Source organism: Camponotus floridanus, unplaced genomic scaffold, assembly GCF_003227725.1.
Source record: "Camponotus floridanus strain SB8 unplaced genomic scaffold, Cflo_v7.5 scaffold8, whole genome shotgun sequence".
Lineage (NCBI taxonomy): Eukaryota > Metazoa > Arthropoda > Insecta > Hymenoptera > Formicidae > Camponotus > Camponotus floridanus.
This window is the reverse complement of record NW_020229849.1, coordinates 924,647-944,037: the sequence shown is the minus strand read 5'-3', so window position 1 is coordinate 944,037 and position 19,391 is coordinate 924,647. Positions and strand designations below refer to the sequence as shown.

At 32.8% G+C, this 19,391-nt stretch overlaps 1 protein-coding gene across 1 annotated transcript; it reads left to right on the top strand.

Annotated features, from left to right (window-relative positions):
- The first annotated feature begins 4,045 nt into the window (after positions 1-4,045).
- On the top strand, positions 4,046-18,008 carry LOC105252678 (dual specificity mitogen-activated protein kinase kinase 7). Its single transcript, XM_025414234.1, has 8 exons — positions 4,046-4,420; positions 5,547-6,037; positions 6,234-6,413; positions 6,519-6,653; positions 8,625-8,872; positions 12,279-13,043; positions 14,270-14,569; positions 15,607-18,008. Exons 1-8 carry the CDS (start codon positions 4,258-4,260, stop codon positions 15,740-15,742), a joined length of 2,418 nt encoding a protein of 805 aa, XP_025270019.1. The 5' UTR covers positions 4,046-4,257; the 3' UTR covers positions 15,743-18,008.
- Positions 18,009-19,391: the final 1,383 nt, after the last annotated feature.

The following is a 19,391-nucleotide window of genomic DNA, read 5'->3' as shown; positions in this document are numbered from 1 at the left end:
CAAATTAACGTATCCAAAATATTTTTAGCATTTTTATTAATATGATATATTATATATACGCGAAATTATACATGAATGTTACATAAAATGTGTGAATACTTGAAAATTTCGAGACAAATCGAATGGGTACCTCTTTATCAGTAAGATATTAATTAAAAGAAAAAAAATTATCAGTTTAAATGTTATAAGAATAAGAACCTAGAGAATTAATTTGGAATTAATTATTTAAAATTATTTGATTTATTTTATTTTGCACACTATTTGAACTGAAATTTTTTTAATCTTGCTGATATCGGATTCGATTCGTCTCGCGCGCGCGAACGGTACTTCAAATTATTGTGTTGGCACATTTAACACAAACTCCAATGATGCATGTATTTTATTATTTATAAATATAATCGTTTGTAATCACATTTTTATAAAAAATTTGTTATATCCATTTAATTTGCAATAAAGGTATATATTTCTTAATAATGAAAGAACATGTTTTCTGACGTGAATATCAATTTCGTGAATTGAAGACAATGATGAGGGATAATTGTTTCGTCGTTGATATATTACTGAAATCATTGCTATCGAGAATAGTCCGGAAGATCCAGGATTCGTTTCCTTATAGTAAAGTTCCCGACGTTCAATGGATCACTTAACTTTTCTTCGTAGATTGATCTTGTGAAATCTGATGTAGAAACAAGATGTTAATCGTTCTCCATATTTAAGATCGCTCCTCTTTTTATCGGATATTTTTATTGGTATGTCACTGGCGTATCTGATGATTTCGATTATTATACTATATTATAAAAATTATGTGTAATCGAATATTTTAAATATTATCGATTTATTTATTCGCGTTTTTTCGGGAATTTTAAATCGTGATTTATCTTATAATTTAATATAAATTATAATTATCTTATAATTTAATCGTTGACTTATACATCAAAGCTTTGTCTATCTTTCCACGTCTTTGAATATTGTCTTTAATAATCCGCGTAAAATCCACTAATAATAAAAATATTTTTTTCTGTAATTAAAGAACGGTCGATAACTTTATTAATGACTGTTTTAATCGCGATTGTTTACACTAGATAAATCTTATTAAATTCTATTATTACATCATTTATTAGAGAGACCTTGATAAAATCATTCAATTAAACGACAGTAATAACGTGATTTTTTAAATTATATTTTAAAGCTTATAAAGCTTTCATTTTATCTTATTTAGCTAATTATGCGCGAGATAGGATATGTATTTTATTCTCAATCGAAATTTGTATAAAATCGCGTATTAATCACAAATAAATTGGACAGTGAATTTTATGTTCATAAACAATACGGACCACAAATGTTTATTAAAATATCTTCAATCTGTATCATCAATTTGTGTGATAATAATTATGTCGCGCGCATATCTATGATGGTTTTGATTATCATATTATAAAAATTATACGTATATTTCTCGTAATCGAATATTCCAATTATTATCGATTTATTTATTCACGTTTTCTCGCAAATTTTAAATCGCGATTTATTTTTTAATTTAATTGTTGATTTACATCGAAGCTTATTTTATTTTTTCGTATTTTGAATATTTCCTTTGATAATCTATACAAAATGCGCCAGTAATGTAAATACTTTCTTGTATAATCGAAGAAATGATCAATAATTTTATTAATGACTCTTTTAATCACGATTATATTATTATACGTTACATAAAACTTATTAAATTCTATTAAATTCTATTATTGCATATCGATTATTAATGATAAATGTTGCGTAATTAATCATCGCTAATCGGGCTTATCTGGACTATATAAAAATTTTTAATAAATTTCATATTATACGTATATTTTGGACATTTTCGCGTAATGAATTATTATTCCATGTAATAAATAAAAATTATTTTGTATTAAGCATGACAAATGATGGTAATCCTTATGATTTTAACACCAAGGAATACAATTAACCAATAATCCTAGAACTCGAGGAAGAGAATATATTGAATAGAAATGAATAATGATTGGAAATGATTAGAAATTAAAAGAGTAGTATGAATACAACCTATTTATTAATAGTAATACTATTTTGTAATTATATTTGTAACGAGCTTATTTCCGCGGATAACGGCAGTCGTAATGATCGGGTTCGATTAATAAAACAAAAAAAAGAAAATATATTTAAAAATAGAGTTTGTACAGGTACAGTTGCGTGCGTGTGCGAGTAATTATCGCAAAAGAAACTCGGCGCGTATATACAATTGCGTTCGTGTGTTGATATCGCAAGAACTCGACGCGTTCGAGATATGCCTCGGGCGTTCGTTCGTGGGCTCGCGGCCCGCGTCGGAAATGCGCTAATAAATGCAACGTGTTTTAGAGTGGTTGCAATCGGTGCTTATGTTTGATGTTGCACGGTCGGATGCACCACGAGTTCGTGCAGCGGGTCGTGAAGATCGGGTGCCGATGCAACGCAGCGTTCGCGAGCAATAAAGATTTTAAACCGATCAGCTGTTTAGTCGTCGGTCGATGGATGCGTGACGTCACGGCGCGTGCCGGCGTTTTTCGAACGCTTTTTCGTACGATGCGGGATTGTTCGTAAAGCCGTATATTTTCGTGGAAATGAATCGACGGGATTTCCCTTCGGGAAGACCGTGCTAGCGAGAACGTCCCGCCGGGGGTAGCTCTCCTCTCTACCTCCGGATGCACTGGTCGGAAAGGTGACGGAAGCTGGATTCTGCCGAGAACTCCCGGAGAGATTGGGGAACGCCCCAATTTCTGGATGCACTTTTAGAAAGGATTGCGCCTATCTTCGCGAATCCTGAGAATTCCCAGGTGTGGCGGGATACTCCCCACCGCTGATTTCGCTGCTTTTGGCGTCTTAGGTGAGTTTGCTCTGGCGACTTGTGCGCTGGAGAAACTCAGAAAAGAGTGATCTTTCTTCGATCGACAGGCCCTTTTTATACGGGACTAATTAGCCCGCGCCGGCGTAAAACAACGTTACCCCCGTCGGGCGGCCGCAAAACATGACGGCTCCGTTCGTGGCGCGCGGTGGAGCCGGGCGCGAGGGGACTTAACCCGATCGTTCGGGTTTCGTCGGCCGTCTTCGGCGCGCTTCGTCATTTCGAAGCTCAAACGTACGGCTTTGTTCTTTATTGTTTAAAAAATGTGGCGCTCAGCGCCCTGCCCTTGCCTGGCGGTTCTTGTGCCGGGCGGCAGCTTCCAGCGATCGCTTGCTGGGGATCAGGGGTGCATGGGTGCAGCGTTATATATTACATTTTATAATTTAGTACATTGTATTATATAAAGTATTCGGCATAAAAATATTATGCTGGTATAAAAATTATAATAAAAATATATAATGTAAAAATAAATAATGTTGGCTATATTAAAATGGAACATATGAATTCTTTATATTTTATATAAAGGAAGAGACATTTAAAATATTTTACAACATCTATATTTTTCGAATCTCAATTATAAAAACTTTAGGAAAATCAGTGATTAATTTGACAAATTCTATACATGTATTAATAATTAAATTTTTAAATAATTAAGAAATGATTAATAAATATCAAAGATCAGTTTACTACTAATTAAGATTCTAGCAGACATTTTGTGTTTTGTAAATAAAAATATATAAATATGGCAATAAATATAGAAAAATATTTGTTTCATTTTTGAACATTATATTGGAAGATTACAGTATCGTTCGCGATTGAATAATTTATTTACTATCAATTTATATACATAAGTGTCTTGTTATACTCTGGTGCTACCGGTATTTTGTGCACATAGCACGGAACGAAACCAGAAATTGTGCACATTATATCCTCTGAGAACATTCAATGGACAATGGCTTTGTAATTCATGTCCACGTTTTCAATGTTCATAGAGGGAGCATCGCTTTCAGGGATCACCTAAAAGCAGGCCATGACATCTCTCAGTCTTCTCTCCGACAGCACTCTGATTGCTGTGATATCATATTCAATGCGCATGCGCGAGAAAACCTGGTCCGTCTAACAACACTGCTCGCGAGGTTGGCAGTCCTGCGAACGCGTGCGGAGGGACCGGCGGCGCGGCGCTCGCTGCCAAAAAGGGGCAGAGTGATGCGAAGATTGTCAAATATCAGGTGCGCGACGACGACGACGACGACGACAGTGGTGCGGCGAGTCCGGTGAGCCTGGTGTTGGTGTGGTTGGGGTGTTGTGTGACACGCAACGCAACACGTAGCCGCGTCGAGAGGCCCGCGCGCGCGCGCGCGGACGCGATGTCGAGCACTCTGGAGAAGAAGATCATGAGCCTGGAGGAGCGGCTGCGAGCGGAGAACGAGCTGCGCGACAGGGACAGGCAGGGGGGCGAGATCGGGGGGGGCCTGTTGCACCCGTCGACGGGCCCCGCGTCCAGCCCCGCGCTTCGCAGACCCCGACAACGTAAGCACGTTGCTCTAAGCTAAGTAAGAGACCTCCTCCGCGAGGTCTCCCGACGATGGATCCTTCCCTGCCGCGTGATCGATAGGTCCTATGGTGACGCGATCACGCGCGCAGGTTATGTTGATTGTTTCGATTCTCATTGTTGACCCGAGGAATTTCCGCGAAGCGTTTCTTGTTGTCTACTTAACGGGTGACAGTAATATTTCTACGCGGCCGTCTGTCGACTATTTTTATCCCATTTGTTTATCTGCATTGTGAGGATGCATAACGCGAGTCGGTCCATTTGTTTGTCTTTGTTAAATCAGAGCTAAATCTCAAACATTTTTATTGTTATATAATACATTGAAATGTAGTTAATTAGTGCAATGGAAAATGAAATGATAGCGAATAAAAATGTTGAGAAATTGTCGACAAGCAATGCCATAAGATGTAATATAAAATATTAGAATTCTTGAAAAAATTAAGTTTGATGTTAAAAAATTATATATTGAGATTTGTTATTATTAATCTGTTTAAGAAATTTCTTATTAATTTATAAATATGAATTTAAATCTTTGAAATTAGAATAATTAAAATACTTTTAAAATACCTATGAAAATTGTTCTTAGGCGTCAAAGTATAAATGTATATTTTAATAAGAATTAGATTAAACTTCATAGCGTAGTGTATATATTGTGAGGATGCTAACGGGAGTCGTTTATTTGTTTGTCTTTGTTAAACCAGAGCTAAATCTCACACATTTTTATTGTTATATAATATATAAAATGTAGTTAATTAGTGCAATGGAAAATGAAATTATAGCGAATAAAAATGTTGAGAAATTGTCGACAAGCATTACCATAAGATGTAATATAAAATATTACAATTCTTGAAAAAATTAAGTTTGATGTTAAAAAATTATATATTAAGATTTGTTATTATTAATCTGTTTAAGAAATTTGTTATTATTAATTTATAAATATGAATTTAAATTTTTGGAATTTGAATAATTGAAATACTTTTAAAATATCTATGAAAATTGTTCCTAGATGTCAAAGTATAAATATAAATTTAGTTTAATAAGAATTAGATTAAACTTAATAGCATAGTATATATATATTAAAATAATATATACGTTTCTTATTAGTTGTAGATATAGGTACCCCGACGCGCCCTAGAAGACAGTTGGATTTACCAGTATCGCAGATAATACCACCAAAGAAGCATGACAGTGAATTTGAGTCAAAGATGCAGGAGATCATGAAGATGAGTGGTATCCTAAACATTAACGGCCAAAGATATCAGACAGAAATGAAAGATTTGGAGCATTTAGGTGAACTTGGTAATGGTACCTGTGGACATGTTGTCAAAATGAGGCACAAACCCAGTGGCGTGGTAATTGCTGTGAAACAGATGCGACGTTCTGGTAATACAGAGGAAAACAAGAGGATAATTATGGATCTTGATGTTGTGCTGAAGTCACACGACTGTCCGTACATTGTACAGTGCCTAGGCTGTTTCATCACCGAGTCTGATGTATGGATTTGTATGGAACTAATGGCAACATGTTTGGATAAGCTATTAAAGCGTAGCAGGCAGGCGATACCTGAGGATTTTTTAGGCAAAGTCACAGTAGCAGTAAGTGTGTATCTGTAAAAGTCTTCAAAATAATAATAATTTTCAAAAATTAAATATCTTTCTCTTTCATTTTAATCTCTTATTTTAAAATTTGAAATAAAATTGAATTTAAAAATAAAATTGAATAATTTAATAATTTTTGCATTGACTCTGGAAATGTAAAAAAGATTTTATCTATGCTATTTTTCTTCTTCAGACAGTAAAGGCATTGTCGTACCTGAAAGAAAAACACGGTGTTATTCATAGAGATGTGAAACCTAGTAATATATTACTGGATGAATCGGGAGGAGTGAAACTTTGCGATTTTGGAATATCCGGCAGATTGGTTGATAGCAAAGCAAAGACGAGAAGCGCGGGATGTGCGGCGTACATGGCTGTAAGTACAATGTTGGTTGTTTATCAAAATGTTGCAGAATATTTAAATGTTTTGTATGCATAAAAATGAATAATTGTGCATTTTTCTGCTGTTCTCTTTATGCAGCCTGAAAGAATAGATCCACCCGATCCTACTAAGCCAGATTATGATATAAGGGCGGATGTATGGAGTCTAGGCATTACTCTGGTGGAATTAGCTACAGGAGTATTTCCTTATCGAGACTGCAAGACTGATTTTGAGGTAAAGTTTTCTCTTTGTTTTTTCTGTTTGAACTTGGCTATTAGAAAGGAACTAATAATTTTTGAATTTTTCCATTTTTATTGTAAAATGTTGCTAAATATATATGTACAATATATTATACAGGGTGAGGAAAAAGTATGGAAACCCCTAAATTTTTCGAAAACTATGCGTTTTAGAAACAAATGTTTCAGACAAAAGTTGTAAGGTTTCAAATAACGCATTACATAGCAATGTCAGTATAACCTTGAACAGCACCGTCAAGGTCACATAAAAATCACTTTGAATGTTTTAAATAGAACTCCCTACTTTTTATTATATATTCTTGTAGCTTGTTTCAAGAGCTTTCAAAAACACTATAATAAAGTATTTTTTCAGTGAGTACTTTTCAAGTTATAAAGCTTGAAATAATTTCTTAATTTTACATAAACCATAAACAATAAAATATTTTTTCTTCAAAACTATGTTTTTTCTTTACACTAATTGATTCTTCATATTATCTTATGCATAAAAGTATGAAGATGAGATAATAAAAAATGAATATTTTATTGAACATTTTATGGTTTATGTAAAATTAAGAAATTATCATTTCAAGCCTCATAACTCGAAAAGTACTCAATAAAAAGAACACTTTAATATAGTGTTTTGGAAAGCTCTTGAAACAAGCTACAAGAATGTGCAATAAAAAATAGTGAGTTCCATTTAAAAAATTCGAATTGATTTTTATGTGACCTTGATGGTGCTATTCAAGGTCATACTGATATTGCTACATAATGCGTTGCTTGAAACCTTACAACTTTTGTCTGAAACATTTGTTTCTAAAATGCATAGTTTTCGAAAAATTTAAAGGTTTCCATACTTTTTCCTCACCCTGTATACAGGATGTCCCAAAAGTGCCGGACCAGTCGAATATTTCATAAACTATGCACTTCAAAAAGAAATGCTTCAGACAAAAGTTGTATAGCTTGAAGGGGGCTATCAGATAGTGGCAATGATTTGATATGGGAGAGTCATTTGAAAGTCACGTGAAGATCATCGTCAATTTTTTAAATGGGACCACCTATTTTTTATTAAATATTCTGGTAGCTCACGTCGAGAGCTTTTCAAAACACTACAATTAAGTTAGTTTTCATTAAGTACTTTCCAAGTTATGAGGCTTGAAATCATTTCTTAACTTTACATAAACCGTAAAATATCTTGTGAAATATTCATTTTTCCATTATCTTACCTAGTTATGAGGCTTTAAATAATATTATAATTTTGCATAAACCATAAAATATCTAGTAAAATATTCATTTTTTATTATCTTACCTTAATACGTTTATGTACAAAATAATGAGAGGAATCAATTGATGTAAAGAAAATACATAATTGTTTCGAAGAAAAAATATGTAATTGTTAATTGCAAATTACATATTTTTTTCTTAAAAACAACTATGTTTTTTCTTTACACCAATTGATTCTTCTCATTATTTTGTACATAAAAGTATTAAGGTAAGATAATCGAAAAATGAATATTTTACTAGATATTTTATGGTTTATGCAAAATTAAGAAAGGATTTCAAGCCTCACTCGAAAAGTACTCAATGAAGAAATACTTTATTATAGTGTTTTGGAAATCTCTCGAGATAAGCTACACGAATATGTAATAAAAAATAGGGGGTTCCATTTAAGAAATTGACGGTGATCTTCACGTGACTTTCAAATGACTCTCCCATGTCAAATCATTGCTACTATCTGGTGGCCTCCTTCAAGCCACACAACTTTTGTCTGAAACATTTCTTTCTAAAGTGCATAGTTTATGAAATATTCGACTGATCCGGGACTTTTGGGACACTGTATAAATAAAATTGATTAAGTATCGAAACGATTATTTCGTTTTTAATTTAATTTAATCAAAATTTCATTCGTAATACGATTATATTTTCAAAAAATCTTTTTTTTTTATTGCCATCATTCTCTACTTAATTGCAGGTACTGAGCAGAGTAGTACAAGATGATCCTCCGTCTCTTCCAACAGATGCGCCCTTTTCCAAGGAATTCAGGAACTTTGTCAGTTGCTGCCTTACAAAAAACTACAAGCATCGGCCCAAATATCACAAGCTTATGGAACACCCGTTTATTCGCAAGTATGATGTTCCACAGGATGTCGAAACAAATTCCGCTCTAACGAACTCCGGCTTCCAATGGTTCGGCAAGGTCATGCGACAGTTGGAACCAAGGTAAAAACGAAGATTCATCGATCGCCGTTTGCTTTTCTTAGAAGACGTGATATTTAAAAAACTTAATACCACATGATAGGAAAGACAGGGTGATAATATATTTGATAACGCTAGTCTGACAACGAGATCACGAATTTTAAACACGGCATGAGATTCCTAACTAATAAAGATACTGATCTTTCTGGTTTGGTTATCTCTTTTTTTATCTTTTAAAAATAACCAGATGCAATTGTATTTTATAAACAACAATTGTATTTTGTAAACGTCTTACATATACTTACATTTCTATAATCAGTAGATATCATTGGTATCACAAAATAATTTCAAAATTGAACAGAACGTTTTACGAATTGATTTGTTGCAGGACATAAATGAAAAAAGTCTCGGAATTGTGGCATTTTCAGCTCTAAGTCAGGAGATTCTCTCGTTAATTGTTTTATCGATTTTTGCAGTTTTGCAATCAGTTGCATTGATGCAACTCATTGATTTGCGAATTTATCAATAAATTTCAGAGAAACGCGAAAATCTCATAAAACACAATCATACACACATCCGTTATACAGGGTGTCCCAAAAGTCCCGGATCGGTCGAATATTTCATAAACTATGCACTTTAGAAAGAAATGTTTTAGACAAAAGTTGTATGGCTTGAAGGGGGTCATCAGATAGTGGTAATGATTTGACATGAGAGAGTCATTTGAAAGTCACGTGAAGATGACCGTCAATTTCTTAAATGGAACCCCCTAGTTTTTATTACATATTCGTGTAGCTTATCTCGAGAGCTTTCCAAAACACTATAAAGTATTTTTTTATTTTTGTTATGATTATTTTTTTTTTTTTTTTTATTTTTTCGTTATTACTTAATAATTTATGTATATGAGAGGAATCAATTGGTGTAAAGAAAAACATAGTTGTTTCGAAAAAAAAATATGTAATTGTTAATTGCAAATTACATACTTTTTCTTCGAAACAACTATGTGTTTTCTTTACACCAATTGATTCCTCTCATTATTTTGTACATAAAAGTATTAAGGTAAGATAATCGAAAAATGAATATTTTTTAAGATATTTTATGATTTATGTAAAATTAAGAAATGATTTCAAGCCTCATAACTCGAAAAGTACTCAATGAAGAAATACTTTATTATAGTATTTTGGAAAGCTCTCGAGATAAGCTACACGAATATTTAATAAAAAATAGGGGGTTCTATTTAAGAAATTGAATGTGGCCTTTACGTCACTTTCAAATGACTCTCCAAGATCAAATTATTGCCACTATCTGATGGCTCCCTTCAAGCCATATAACTTTTGTCTGAAACATTTCTTTCTAAAGTGCATAGTTTATGAAATATTCGACCGATCCGGGGGGACACCCTTTTGGGACACCCTGTATATACAAGTATATATTTTTCTTTGCTATTACTATTTATTTTAAAAATTGACACACATTTATAATTTATTTTTTCAAATTAAAAGTTTGCGTGCGTGTTAAATTGTGTTACAGCGTTGAGCTTGAGGGAGGCAGTGCAGCGTAGCATATCTTTCCTTTCTCGTTCCTTCCTCTCTTCCCATTTCCGCTCCTTCCTGGACAAACTGGTTAAGATTCCCGAGACTTAAAAAGAAAAAAAGAAAAAAAAAAGAAAAAAGATAAAACAGACCACTCCACTATTATTATTACTACTACTACTACTATTACTACTACTACTACTACTACTCAGAGTATCCAAATATCTGCCCAATTTTCATTTCGAGTTGTTTGGTTTGTGCACGCGCCTGTTACACACCCCATCCTTCAACCCTCACTCACGGTAAGCATTGTTTTTTTATTTCAATATATTTTCGTTTCTCTTTTTTTACTTACTTTTATTGCATTTAGTGTAGCGATTATCAGACTTTATTTTTGTCGCAATGCACGCATAATTTTTCCCTGTATACACGTCACTTTTGTTTTCTTTTTTTGCAGTTTTTACATATTCCATCTCCTTTCTGGTAGCAAATTCTTGCTTATTGCAAATTGGAACGAGATTAATACAGTTATTGCTGAAGAAAACTATGGATCATATACTTTAGTCATCATTTTTTTTAAATTCTGTCAGTAAAATATTCATAAATTCTTGTACCCCAGTGCAAAATTATTTTTGTCACTCGTCCCAACTTATGACAACGTGAGAAACAGATGCTGCGTGATGATATCAAGGCATAATCTTCTGAAAGTTTTTAGCGTGATTTAGAGACTTAATATACAGGGTGAGCCATTTTAAGTTACTCACCCCAATAACTTTTTTATTTTTGAATGTACAACAAAAGGTTTCAAATAAAAGTTGCTTGACTTCGAGGGGGACAGAAGATGGTGGTAAAAATTTGACCTTGGATAGTCATTTGAAGGTCACAAAGGTCACCTTCAATTTCTTAAATAGAACTTACTATTTTTCATTGCATATTCTTGTAGCTTATCTCGAGTGCTTTTCAAAACACTATAATTAAGCACTATAATTAACCTTTTCGTTAAGTACTTTTTAAGTTATGAGGCTTGAAATCATTTCTTAATTTTACATAAACCATAAAATATCTCGTAAAATATTCATTTTTCGATTATCTTACCTTAATACTTTTATGTACAAAATGATGAGAGAAATCAATTGGTATAAAGAAAACATACAGTTGTTTTTAAGAAAAAATATGGAATTGTTAATTGCAAATTACATATTTTTTATTAGAAACAACTGTATGTTTTCTTTACACCAATTGATTCCTCTCATTATTTTGTACATAAAAGTATTAAGGTAAGATAATCGAAAAATGAATATTTTAGTAGATATTTTATGTAAAATTAAGAAATGATTTCAAGCCTCATAACTCAAAAAGTACTTAACGAAAAGGTACTTAATTATAGTGTTTTGAAAAGCTCTCGAGATAAGCTACAAGAATATGCAATAAAAAATAGTAAGTTCCATTTAAGAAATTGAAGGTGACCTTTATGTGACCTTCAAATGACTATCCAAGGTCAAATTTTTGCCACCATCTTCTGTCCTCTTCGAAGTCAAGCAACTTTTATTTGAAACCTTTGTTGTACATTCAAAAATAAAAAAGTTATTGGGGTGGGTAACTTAAAATGGCTCACCCTGTATATGCAATCTGGTACCAAAGAATATCTCGTAACAGAACTTTCTCGTTTGTATTATTGCATGCTCATTTAATGATTAATGCTTTGCTCTAACTTCTATTAACTCTTCTAAACCTAAGCATTTTATAGAATCATCACAATATGGTAATTACTGAATAATACTGGCATATGTACAGATATGTATAATATGAATGAGAGTCAAAGAGAAGAGAAGAAATCATGCTTTCGCGCTGGAAAAAATCACTTCTATTCTTGAAGAAAATTTATTTAGATCATAATCCAGTTTCAGGCTATCGGGAGGACAGCAACAACAGCGGGTTTCGGGTCATGTATCATTGAAACAGACGGCCCATCTTCGGGCGCAATCCGAGGTGCCGGCTTTCCTAAGAAGCAACATCAATAGTAGCTTCAGAGAATCGCCTAATTCTGGCTTTCTACCGTTTCATCAACGTTCTAACAGCGAGAATGGCACAAACTATGTACCTTACAATCCATATGCTCTTCCTCGAAAGGAGATTGCCCGGCCATTCTCGCCACCGATGTCGAAGGACCCTGCACTGGATCAACCGGAGTCGAATCTGCCACCGCGGCCCTTCTCGCCTTATCGGCAGCACGAGCAGAGCATCAAGCATGATTATTCCTCAAATCGTTGCGCGACAACGAATGGCCAAAATAAACAGGAGATGACGACGAGATCGTTCTCTCCTTATAGAACGCAAGACACCAACTTGGACAACAATGATCGACCCTATTCTCCGTATCGCATCGCTCGCTACGATGAACGCGACATTGGCAACAAGACAGATCGATGGCAAGGAGGTGTCTCGAGATCACTGAGCCCCTTTGCCAGAGATTACTCGCCTTGGCGGCGGGAAAATGTCGATCCACCTGTCATTCAGCCGCCACCTGTTACATGTGACAGCGGTGGCCGTTATTCGCCATTTTTCCAACAACGACTCGCACAACTGTCGTCACAGCAACCCACGACGCTCCAGACCTACCCGCAAACACAAGACATTTATGGTAGTCCCATGATTAATCGTAAAAGGTAATTGAAGGAACTTGCATAATTAATTTGCATTTACAAGGTGTTAGAAAAGTCTCTGTTAGAAACGGTCAATTATCTCCGAAAATAGTGGTTCTGTGGGAAAATGTTTCAGACAAAAGTTGTACGATTTTGAGTGACGCATTACACGGTAATATTACTATGACCTTGAAGAGTGTTGATAAGGTTACGTGAAGGTCATCTTAAATTTCTCAAATGGAACCCCCTATTTTTAATTACATATTCTTGTAACTTACCTCGAGAGCTTTTCAAAACACTATAATAAAGTATTTCTTCATTGAGTACTTTTCGAGTTATGAGGCTTGAAATCATTTCTTAATTTTGCATAAATCATAAAATATCTAGTAAAATATTCATTTTTCGATTATCTTACCTTAATACTTTTATGTACAAAATAATGAGAGGAATCAATTGGTGTAAAGAAAATTTGCAATTAACAATTACATATTTTTTCTTCGAAACAACTATGTGTTTTCTTTACACCAATTGATTCCTCTCATTATGTTGTACATAGAAGTATTAAGGTAATAGAATTAATAAGATAATAAAAAAATGAATATTTTACAAGATATTTTACGGTTTATGTAAAATTAAGAAATGATTTCAAGCCTCATAATTTGGAAAGTGCTTAATGAAAACTAACTTAATTATAGTGTTTTGGAAAGCTCTCGAGATAAGTTACAAGAATATGTAATAAAAAATAGGGGATTCTGTTTAAGAAATTGAAGGTGATCTTGACGTGACCTTAACAACACTCTTCAATGTCATAGTAATATCACTGTGTAATGCGTCACTTAAAACCCTACAACTTTTGTCTGAAACATTTTCCCAGAGGACCACTATTTTCGAAGATAATTGACCGTTTCCAGACTTTTCTAACACCCTGTATATATTTGTTTATATGCACGTACATATTTGTGTATACAGGGTATTTCCGGACATTTGCGACAAATATAAGGGGAGATAGATCTCGATAAATGGAACAATTTTTGTTAAGCAACCCTTAAGGAGGCATCGCCGGACACGAGTTGCTTAACAAAAATTGTTCCCTTTATCGAGATTTATCTCTTTAAGTTTCGCAAATGTCCGGAAATACCCTGTATAATCATTAAAAAAAAATCTGTATTTTTTTCTCAAACTGATCAATCAGAAAAGATTTTATATTAGAATATAGTAAGTAAATATATTGTCGCTTCCTTTGGATACAGATTTCCTTCGGAACCACCGCCGCAGGGATCTCACGGCTCCACTAGTCCGCAATTGTTGATTTCCCGTTTCGCGCACCAGTTAAAGCAAGAGTCACCGCCATCGTCGCTAACGGTGTCATCGCAACAGAGTATGGGTTCCAAGGAATCAGCGAAGAAGCGTTTCGCATCTTACGTGCGCCTCAGACTCGGTAGCGAACGCGCTCCTTCGCCGGAGCCACCACCGAGACTAAGTCGCGGCGAGTCCCCGCTCGCCCTTAGGAGGAACTTAATTGACCAGGCGTCTCCTTCTTGTCCACGAAGGTACGGACGGCTTTCAATCGTTTACTTGTTAAAAAACAGGGTTGGCATGTTTTAAACAATGCGTTTAAAACAGTTTGATTAAAACTTGTTTAAAACAGTGTCCACTGTTTTAAACATTTTTGTTTTAAACTGTTTTAAACTACAATTTAGAACCGTTTAAAATATCGCAAATAAAATATATGATTATTTGGAAAAGAAATTGTAAAAAAAATCAAAAACAAACAAAAACTAATAGATGTGTATATTGCAAAAAAGTTTTTGTTTTAGCGTTTTTAATTTTTTATCTATATTTATGTAACATATAGATATAAAAATATAAATAATAAAATAAAAATGATAAGATGGATATTATTATAGCAGAATATTTATTTTTGGATATTAAATAACAATTAATACAATAAAGATTACTTAGAAGATATTGACTGACTTTACATTTTTTAAATTAATAGTACACAACTCATAGCAGGTCAGTAGTTCTAAAAAAAAGTTCTTTTAAAAAGAAGAATTGAGGTTTTTTATTTTTCTTTTATTTATAATTTATGTTGAGAGTTAAGCATGAGGATTACTTAAGAATAGGAAAGGAACCAAAATATTATATATTAAATATTATTAACTAGAACTTTTTTTCTCCAAAAATAAATAACTCCAAAAACAAATATTTTGCTAAAATAATACTCATTTTATCATTTTTATTTTATTATTTATATTTTTAATAGCGTTGTCAATTTTGGCAACGTTATTTACAGTTTAACGCTAGCGAAAAATTTAAATATTTACACAGATCAAAGCTATTAAGTGGTTTTTGCTTGTTTAAAACATGCTTTTTTTGTTTAAAACATGTTTTTTTTACTTTACTTAAAAACACAAATAAAACAAAAAACATTGTTCTAAACAAAAAAAAGCAATGTTTTTGGTTTAAAATAAAAAAAAAACAAGTTTTTGCCAACCCTGTTAAAAAATAATATTTCTGACAATTATCAATTATTTCTTAATAATATGTGAAAAAATGCAATAACGAATAATTTGGCTTTTTCAAGGTACGTCTCGCCTTCTCCACCTCAGCCACCGCCTAGAAGATTATCGGAGAGCAATTCGGTGCCTGGCAGTCCGCAGCATGTGCGAGCTCGTTTGCGTTACACGCCCGAGCCTCAAAGGAGACCTCCGCCGCCATAACCCACCGCTACAATCATTAAGCCTTATTATTATTATTTCTTGTTGGTGCCATACGCGATTACGGACACCCGGACAGCGATCACGTGCACTACGTAGTAGCTAGGTTACTCTTGCGCGCACAGAGCGAGTCACAAAATGTGTACGCAAAAAACATATTCTCGAACGCTGTAAACCAAAAAAAAGAAAAAAAAAACACATGGAGAAGCATGTTCTTAATACTCGAGCCGCCGCGAATTCTTGTTGTACGCGAGTCGAACACTTGTATGAGGGAACGTTGATTTAGCGTGCGAAACGGCTGAAATGATGAAAAAGTATTTGACCTTAATTTCTTCTCAAACGTTTTTCGATTTGCAGACGCTTCAAATCGCGAAAATTGCCTTAAGACATTTGACGACTTACTAGCTAGCTAGTGAATACTTCAGGTTTCTAATTGAAAGATATTTTCTGAATTTCTTATTGATGTTAGAACATAGAAGAGAACGAAACGTGTTTTCCCGAGTTTAAAACGCTTCACACGCTAAACTCGTAAATATAAACTTTTACACGGTTAAAGTCCTTAGCTATCTCGGTTAACTAATTCTGGCGAAGAGTTAGGGTGAAAAGATACAGTGAAAAAAAAACCACAAAAAGGTTACGTAAATTAATTCCTAGAAAATATTCCAATTATAAAATTATCATTGGCATAAATTCAGGCCCGTAATCGGGGGGGTGGGGGATGAGGGCATTGCCCCTCTTAGGGACTTTATTTGCCCCCCCTGTCAAATTTTTATCTTATTTGTTTCCTAATGCTCTGCATATTTAAGGGCACTAGGCAGTAAAAGAATTTTTTTTCTTTCATTTTTAGAAACTATTATGTTTCCTAAGAATTTTCAATAACGAGACAACTCGAAAATTACAATTATTTTAACGTTTTAACTTGATTGTAATTTTATATTATTGGTATTTCTTATGAAATATTGCGTCGATATTTAAATAATAAAAAATAATGTATTTTGTGCATTGGAAAAGAGTTTTTGAGACTGCCCCACCTAGAATTTTACCCCCTCTAACATAACGGGCTGATTACGGGCCTGCATAAATTGTCGGCGTGAAACAATTTTTTTTTTATTTTGACTATTTTTTGCGATCTAATAAATGGCAAGAAATTAATTACTTTAACTAGAGAATTAATGTTAACCGAGGGACGCTCTTTCGAGCGCACGTTTCACATAAGCGAGGGAATCGTTCGCACTGCAATCTTAACTGCAGATAGTCCTTGTGACATTTGCACTCCTTCGCTATCACGAAACACAAATCTTTCATCAATAATCCTCTTGACGTATATTTATCGATAGTACGCAACAGGAAAAATACGATGCTCAACTTTTTATATCGCTTGGGTATTAAAGAAGTACATACAGTGTTAGAGAAATGATGGAGTGTGGCATTAATCGTGATAAGCCGCGACGTTTTTTCTAAGAAATGAAAAAAATGCATCAATAAACGTATATAGAGAATATAATGAGGTCGTACGTGAAAGTGCGTAAACCGTTCCTATCGTTCTTCGTTTACGCTTTTTTCAGTCAATCTTGAGAATCTTGTCATACGAAGAAGAAAGAGAGAAAGAATAAAATGCGCAACGAAATTCGCTCTCTTTTTTCGGATGGCCTTGTGATGTATCTCTGCGACTCGAATTGCAATTTCTCTCTTTTCCTCCCTCTCTCTCTCTCTCTCAGCGACTTTTCCACATTTTATTATTAATATTTAAATTAATTATTAAATTAATATTAAATTTATTATTATTAATTATTATTAAATTAATATTATTATTAATTAATATTAAATTAATTATTATGAGAGATTATTGTATTATTTATATAAGTAATATTAAATGTGAGAGTGTAATAAATCATTCACGATACGTAGTCCAATGTCGAGATTGAGAGCGCGAATCGAATTGAGAGAGATATTATCATTCACATGATTTTTCTTTATGACAAGGAGAAAAAAAACGAAAGCACAACAATGTCGCAGAAGCACGTCTTGTAGAGTCCTACTACGAAGCACGAATGTATATTAATTATTTAATTGGGACGACGTGCAAGGCGTCATATATACATACATACAAATACACATACACACGCATACATGATTAGAATGTTGTAATTATTATTTTTAATTAACATTTGTAATCCTTAATTACGTTCAAGTCTACACTCGTAATCACCTTTGTCATTTATTTGACAAAAGGACCTGTTGCAATGTAAATAAACTTATATTTATACGAGCCATATTGTTCTTTCACATTTTTTCTCCCATTTATATTAATATTCCTCATATAAATTAAAGCTATAAAAATTGTTTATTATTCTCTTCATGTTTTTTATTATTTCTCTATGTTTTTTTATTATTTTCAATCGGCAATTATATATTTTAATTATATCTTATATAATATATTATATCTTATATAATTATTTCTTATTACTCGTTATATCATAGCAATGATAAATATTTTATGAATTTTGTTGCATGTAGAAAAACATGCTTCCTTTTTTGATATTTTCTAAATATAAAAAAAATTTTCTAAATATTCTAAAAAAATTGATTAGAATAATGATCAAATAAATAAGAAATAAATAATATAAAAAATTGATGTTTTATATTATTTATTTTATATTTATTTTATCATATATTATTTATTAATTGATTGAAAAATGCATTTTCTAGCATATTCTAATCAAATTTTTATATTTAAAAAATATAAAAAAAACGTTCTACATTTAATAGAATTCATAAAATATTTATTATTGTTATACTATGATTATAGATATATGATCTATATAAGTGTGAAGTATATAACATAAGTAAAGAACTCACTGTTACATAATGTATTTCTTATCAAAGAGAATTAAACCGAGTCTTAAATTATTTTTAAACATTTTTCCGATTTAATAATGCACATTTATTATTATCATTTAGACTATTTTAATTAATTTTTCTTTTTCAGATTTAATTCAATAAGATACACATTTAATTTATCACTGCCATGTTATGTACGATTACTAAGCAAAATAGATAAGATGGAATAGATAAGAAAATCATGACGTATTGAAAAATTTATTGAACAATTAAATTATTATTTAAGAAGAAATTTGAAACAAAACTGCAAAAAAAAAAGAACAGAAAAATATGCAAAAATTTATACATCAATATTTGAAAGCAAAAATTATACATGAAAGTGTACAACTATTTTTCGCCGAAATATATAATATAAATAGTAAAATTTATTACGATGTTACTTAAACAAATATAAAAGAAATCTCAGGGTCAAACAATTAAATAATTAATAATAAATAATAATAATAATTAATAATTAATTTTTTTTATCTTAAAAATTTACAACAACGTGAATATCTTCGCCGAGCTTTTTATTCGTGCGTTTTCCTCCTAGAAAAAAATACACGTTCCTTTGCCAGTCTTTAGAAAAGAGTGAAACCTTGCTCGCGTATCTCTTTTTATCTTCTACAGCGCCCGGAATTCTTACACATTTAACGCCGAGCGTTCGGTCGAAGTGTATATTTTTATCGTATCATGCCACGTAATCTCTAAGCAACTTTTTTGCTGACGGCTCATGCGCATTGAGCGACAATAGATTTTTCAACTCTACGCT

Bases quoted from the DNA above. Each gene is read 5' to 3' on its own strand.
- LOC105252678 (XM_025414234.1), top strand. From the start codon at position 4,258: ATGTCGAGCACTCTGGAGAAGAAGATCATGAGCCTGGAGGAGCGGCTG. The intron at 4,421-5,546 runs GTAAGCACGTTG...GTTTCTTATTAG, and splicing joins GCTTCGCAGACCCCGACAAC to TTGTAGATATAGGTACCCCG. The intron at 14,570-15,606 runs GTACGGACGGCT...GGCTTTTTCAAG, and splicing joins TCTCCTTCTTGTCCACGAAG to GTACGTCTCGCCTTCTCCAC.